This window comes from Narcine bancroftii, chromosome 6, assembly GCF_036971445.1.
Source record: "Narcine bancroftii isolate sNarBan1 chromosome 6, sNarBan1.hap1, whole genome shotgun sequence".
Taxonomy (NCBI): Eukaryota; Metazoa; Chordata; class Chondrichthyes; order Torpediniformes; family Narcinidae; genus Narcine; species Narcine bancroftii.
This window is the reverse complement of record NC_091474.1, coordinates 238,868,090-238,875,194: the sequence shown is the minus strand read 5'-3', so window position 1 is coordinate 238,875,194 and position 7,105 is coordinate 238,868,090. Positions and strand designations below refer to the sequence as shown.

General features: G+C 41.7%; 1 protein-coding gene across 6 annotated transcripts in view; it reads right to left on the bottom strand.

Annotated features, from left to right (window-relative positions):
- The window catches only part of kif6 (kinesin family member 6), a 645,381-nt gene that overhangs the window by 366,664 nt on the left and 271,612 nt on the right, over positions 1–7,105 (bottom strand). For all 6 annotated transcript variants that reach the window (XM_069887755.1, XM_069887753.1, XM_069887754.1 and 3 more), the window contains one exon: positions 474–689. In XM_069887755.1, coding sequence (XP_069743856.1) covers positions 474–689 — 216 coding nt within the window. The remainder of the gene's footprint in view (positions 1–473; positions 690–7,105) is intronic.

The following is a 7,105-nucleotide window of genomic DNA, read 5'->3' as shown; positions in this document are numbered from 1 at the left end:
AATTAAGAATTTGGAAGAGTGGACAACACAGATCTTCAAACCTGCCATTCAATCAGACTACAGTTGATCTGATCTGTGGCCTTCACCGAGCTGTCCAATTCCCATAATCCTTCATTCCCAAATGGTTCAAAAATCTCCTTATCCCAGACTACAAAATACAATCATTCCATTTCCACAGCTCTCCAAAGGTTTAAACTTTCTGAGAAGAAATTCTTCCATCCTCTCAGCATTTTGAACAGACGTTTGCCCTGCTTCCAGACTTCCCAACTGAGGAAATAAATTCCAACAGCATTTCGTCAGTGAAGCCCTCTCAAAAGCCTATGTTGCCACATTCAGAAATGGACACTCACCAATGAGATGTCACAAACATATACAGTATTTAATGAACCATGTTGGAAAATTGGAAGAATAAATGCCAAAATGGAGCCAACAATAAAATATTAACAAATGCTTCAGAAACACCAGGTGCTTACCTTTTCTCCTGCAAATGAAGGCTGACTCAGTACTCGAGGAACTTGAGTTGCTGGCAGACCTTACTTCAGGGAAGGATTTTGACCCATGGCTTGTGCTAATTTCTTTTAAGAACTGGGATGTAGAGGGTGGTGGATTCTTATAATTGCCCGAGTTTAGTTGGTTGACGGCATCCTGTGCCCTCTTTTTCTCCTTCTTTAACATGTTCACGAGAATATCTGAAGCATTCAATCAAGGACAACAGCCATTGCTTTGGAAAGAAATACAATTTAAATGACTACCTTTTACATGTTTATACAGTAGAGGAAAAGGATGAAATATCATTAATGCAAGAGAGCCTAAAAATAAGTCAAGTGAAGAAAATAATTACATTTCAGCAAGAAACTGACAATGGCAAAGAAACCAGAGAAACTGAAAATCTTGACGGAAGACTGACTAGGAAATCGCAGATGCTTTAATCACCATTTTGTAAGGCCTTAGATTTTGGATTGAAAAAATAATGCAGATGTAATTTCCATCACATCAGAGATAAGGCAGGGAGAAACCAAAAAGCTAGCATAATTTGTGGGAAAGTTACTGGAATCTATCAACAGTGGTGGTGATGGAGCACTTGAACATCTATGAGCGAGAAAAGAGTTCATATGGACTTGCGAAGGTTATGCTTGAGTAGTCGAGTTAAATTTTTAATGGATTATTTAAAATGACAGACAGTATTTCTTAATGAATGTTGATTTTATGACATCCAGAAGATAGGCAGAAGAGAGTTAATAAAGTTCTGCACAAGGGAATATGAATATAAATAAAATGAATTGATGATTTGTTGAAAAGTAAGACACTATGAATAGGAAGACCACTATTAATGCGATATTAGAATCATAGAGCCATAGAACAATTACAGCACCGAAATAGGCCACCTCGGCACCTCTAGTCTGTGACAAACCATTTTTTTCTTCATCCCGCTGATCTGAACCCTCTACGCATCCATGTATCTGTCCAAAATTCTTCTTAAATGTTAAAATTGAGCCTACATTCACCACTTCAGCTGGAAGCTTGTTTCACACTCCCACCATTCTCTGTGTGAAGAAGTTCCTCTCATGTTCCCCTTAAACTTTTCCCCTTTTACCCTAAACCCAAGTCCTCTGGTTTGTGTCTGACCTACCCTCAGTGGTAAAAGCCTGTGTACATTTGCTCTGTTTATCACTGTAACGAACTAAATCAGCAAACCAAGACAATTTATTTCAAAACCATTAATTTTATTATTAATTATTAATAACATAAAACTTCTTACTTAACTCTAAACTTAACCCCACTTGGTGCAAAGGTAAATATGTGTGTGTGTTAAAACCAAAACCATTACAGTTGAAGCTTGATTCTGAAGAGCTTTGCTGCTGTTCAAAATCAATTATGGAGTAATTGTGAGGCATCAGATCTCTTTAAAACTCACACATTTCTTCTGTAGAGTTGTTTTCCGACCATTGTTATTTCATACAAACTATTTTCTCTCTCTTGCATGGAGATTTTGGAATCAGTATTACACACAATAAATCTGCCCTCTTTTCAAAGAGACAGCAAAGTGGTTATTTTCTTCCACGATGATTTCACAAACCCAGACAAGGGTTAACTGAAGTGTCCATATGGAAAAGGGCATGGTTGAACTGCCCTCTTTATCTTAAAGAGACAGTCAGAAGTGGTCTACTCATTCAAAAGCCACTTTTGACCAGAAGTAACATTTAACAGTATCTATTCTGGTTACTGCATCTTTAATCCTATCTTCCACAGAATAGTCAACTTCCTTCTGCTCAAAATGCCTTTGGCTCCAATAATATCTTCTTCTGAAAATTCTCATGGCATGACACTTGACATCATTTCTGTTTAAATTCTCCAAAAGCATGAACCATGTCAGATGGACTTTTGAAGTACTTCCAAAATTAATTCACATCTATATGCTAAAAGCATCTGTCTTTATATAAGTGAATATGACACTGGATAGCCTGTTAATCGTTGAATTAAAAGTCCTATTTGTTTGAAGAACTGCCAGCAGAATTCTGTGTGTATACACAAATGCGCTTAAGCCAAGATCCATTGTTCTCGAGGTTTATAGTTCAGATGCTTCGAATCCGAAAATGGCCTCTCTTTCTGAGTGACTCAGAATCCAGCCCACAAACTAATTTTACTAAGATATATATATTTTACAACTAAACTTTAAAGATTAATATTAACAGAAATCTGTTCCAATCCCCTTCATAATTTTAAATACATCCATCAAAATCTCCAATCATTTTTTTTAAATATTTTATTCAAATGTTATATGCCAAACATGGAAACAATATATAAAGTAAAAACTGAACACAGAGTAAAAATAATAATTGTTGGTACATGATGGCTATAATCCCTATAAAGTCAAGAAAATAGACCCCAAAGAAAGAAATGCAGAGATAAGGAAAAGAGAAAAGAAAGAAAGAAGGAAAGAAACAGGGATTGTCAGGAGGCTGTTGCCCAGCCCATAAATTTCACATTTTCACATTGGTAAGAATTTCTTAGGTTGTAGGTAATCTTTTCAAGGGGAATACAACTATGCATTTCTACATTTCAAAAGGCTATACCTAGATGGGAATCAGAATTCCAAGTAACTGCTATATATTTCCTGGCCACTGCCAACGCAATCTTAACAAGTACTGCTTGATGTTGGGACGATCTCATTTTAGGTCTTATAGTGACAATGCTCCCTAATAAGAATAATTCTGGGTTCTATGGAAATTGGATTCCTGTAATTTGATCTAAAAATTTCCCTAGATCTATGCAAAAGGTTTTTACCTTGGAACATGACCAAGATAAATGGAGAAAAGTTCCTATCTCCTCACTGTACCCAAAGCATTGATTCAAAGTGTCTGAATTTAATTTTTTTTTGTTGTGAGATATAGCTGGTGCAAAACAATTATATTGGATTATTCTATATCTTACATTTATTGTATTTGTCATACAGTCCTGGAATAAGTCAGACCAGTTTTGATCATCAATGCTTATATTTAAGTCTGATTAAATCTCCCCTCAATCTTCTATGCTCCTGTTTAACCTTCCATTGTAACTCAATTCCTGAAATCCAGTAAATCTTCCCAGCACCCTTTCCATCTTATTGATATCTTTCTTATAGTTAGGTGTCCAAATTTGGCCTCACCAATGTCTTATTCAACTTTAATATAACATCCCATTCCTGTACTCAATTCTTTGATTCATGAAGACCAATATCCCAAAAGCTCTCTTTAAAACCCTATCCACCTGTGATGCTACTTTCAGGGAATTATGTATCAGTTTTCCCAGATCCGTCTATTCTACCGCACTCCTCAGTGCCCTACCATTTACCGTGTATGTCCTTCCAAAATTCAACACCTCACACTTGTCTGCATTAAACTCCATCTGCCATTTTTAAGTCCATTTTACCAACTGGTTTGGATCCCCCCTGCAAGCTTTGAAAAGGTTCTTCACTGTCCACAACCCCTCCAATCTTAATGTCATCTGCAAACTTGCTAATTTAATTTACCTCATTATCATCCAGATCATTGATATCGATGACAAACAACAATGGTCCAAGAACACATCCCTGTGGCCCACCACTACTCACAGGCCTCCGGTCTGAGAAGCAATCATCCACATTACTCTCTGGCTTCTTCCGTCCAGCCATCGTTGAATCCAGTTCACTACCTCAGCATGAATACCCAATGTCTGATCCTTCCTGACAAGCTTCCCGTGGGGGACCAATGGCCAAAGTCTATGTAGGCAACATTCACAATCAATGGACATTGTAAAGACATTCAGAAGATAGTTAACTGTGGTCTTTAAGATCAGCAAATATAGTAACAGAGGCAACAGTAACATGATGATAATTATAATTGGATGGTATTTTGAAGACAGCACGAAGATTGCAACCTGGTTAATTTTTTATAATGGTCTTTATCACAAAAAAATTGAGTATAGCAGCATATGGATGCCTTGCTGCAATTGTTCAGGGGCTTGGTGTCACTATACATGGAATATTGTGTGGAGTTTGGGTCTCATTATGAGAGGAAAGATGTTTTTACTATGAGATTACTTCAGTGAAGGTTCACTGAAGGGATGCTGTAAGAAACAAAATGCTTATATTCACTAGTGTTCAGAAGAATGAGAGGGCATCTCAAAGTGATCTACAATATTCCCATCAAGCATGTAACTAAATAAAGAAATGTAAACAAATTGACTGCAACACAGAGAAAAAAAATGAATAAAGTACAAAAGAAAGAGTCCATAAATGAATCACTGATTGAGTTTGATGGAGGAGAGGGAGCAGCTGTTCCTGAACCTCGTGGTGTGAGTCTGTTGGCACCTATACCTCTTTCCTGATGGTAGCAGCAAGAACAGCATGTGTTGGGTGTTGTGGATTTTTGATGATTGCAGCTGCTCTCCGATGGCAATGTTCCCTGTAGATGTTCTTTTGACTGTGATGTCCTGGGCTGCATTCACTACCTGCTGTAGGGCTTTACGCTCGAGAGTGTTGGTGTCCCCTGATGCAGCCAGCCAACACACACACAAGCACGCACACACCCACCCATCCACCCACACACACGCACATACACACACACACACACACACACACACACACACACACACACACACACACACACACACACACACACACACACACACACACACACACACACACACAGAGTCAGAAATGTAGATGGACTGATTACTATGTGACACCAAAAATGGCAGATCTGTGGATCGTGAGGAAAGCTGTCAAAAGATGCAGCAGGATATAAATCAGTTGGAAATGTGGGAGAGAAATATTAAATTATTTTTAATCCTAACAAGTAGACATCTTGCTCATTGGGAGATCAAATGCAAGAGAAAGAGAGATTGGACTGTCAGAAGCATTGATATACAGAGGGATCTTGCAGTACAGCAGCTCGGATGCGCGCCATCAGGGCCGACCCGGTGCTGGTGGAAACGCTCTACCAGACTGTTGGACTGTGGATAGTAGGCCGTGGTGTGGTGCAGCTGTGTCGCATGTAGCTATGACAGCACCGACCATAGGCTGGACGTGAACTATGACCCCCCCCCTCCCCTGTCTGAGGTGATGTGGGCAAGCAGGCCGAAACGTGCAACCCAGCTTGCAATGAGGGCTCTGGCACAGGACTCCATGGACGTGTTGGCGAGCGGTACAGCTTTTGGCCACCCGGTGAACCCATCGACCATGGTGAACAGGTACCTTGCCCCCTGGGAGACTGGCAGTGGACCAACGATGTCCACATGCACATGCTCAAACCTCCTGGCTTCGGCAGGATGGGTTGAAAGGGGAGCCTTCATGTGCCTTTGGACTTTGGAGGTCTGGCAGTGTATGCATGTTCTGGCCCAGTATCCGACCTGCTTGCGTAAGTGTTGCCAAGCAAATCTATCTGCCACTAGTCGGATGGTTGCTCGAATGGATGGTGGGCCAAATCATGTAGTGCATCAAAAATGTGATGCCTTCAAGCGACTGGAACAATGGGCTGGGGTTGGCCAATGGACCCACAGAGGTTACTGCCTATTGGGCTGATGGGGATGTCTTCAAGTTGCAGGGCCAAGAGTGCAGTGTGGTAGGCTGGCATTTCTTCATGTGCCACGGTGAACACCGCTTAGTCCAACCCTGGGGACAGGGAATTCCCCGAGTGGGTAGAGGTGCGAGACAGCACGTCGGTCACATTTTTTTCTGGAGATGTGCTTGACGGTGGTAGTATACCATGTGTAAGTATGACAGGTGACGTTGCTGCCATACTGACTATGGATCCAACACTGGCAAATGCGAAGGTGAGGTCCATGAAGACTGGGAACTCCTGCCCCTCCAAGAAATACCAAAAATGCTGGATGGAGAGGTAGAGGGTGAGCAGCTCCCTGTCAAGCACTATATTTCAGCTCCAGTGTTTGCAGGTGCTGGCTGAAGAACGTGAGTGGTTTTCACTGACCCTCAATTAGTTGTTCAAGCACGCCGCCAACTGCTGAATCGGAAGCATTAACCGTGAGGGCTGTGGGCAAGTTCACCCGCAGGTGTACCAAGCGAGTGGTGTCTGCAAGGGCAACCTTGGCCTGCTCGAAAACCGCTGCTGACTCCGTGTCCCAGGTGATTTCCTTGCCCTTGCCGGACATCAGGCCGAACAGAGATCACATGATTCGTGCCGCTGACAGTAGTAATCGGTGGTAAAAAGTTGATTATGCCCACAAACTCCAGTGGGCCCCTGACTGTTCTGGGCCTGACAAAATGGCATATGGCCTCAACTTTCGCCGGCAAGGGAACCGCTCTATGCTGGTCAATTGCTAACAGCCCAAACTGGCACTTCGCAGGGTTGATGGCCAGGCTGTATATATTCAGGAGGTGGCAGAAGTTGGTGCAGGTGTGCGAGTGGCTGGCGATAAGGATATCATCTAAGTAAATGAAGACAAAATCCAATCCATGCCCCACTGAGCCCATGAGATGCTGAAACCTCTGTGTCAAGTTCTTGAGTCCGAAAGGCATCCACAGGAACTTGAATAGGCCAAACGAGGAGATGAGGGCCACCTTGGGGACATCGCTAGGGTGGACAGAAATATGATGATACCCAGGTCAACCTTCGAGAAGATGCGTGCC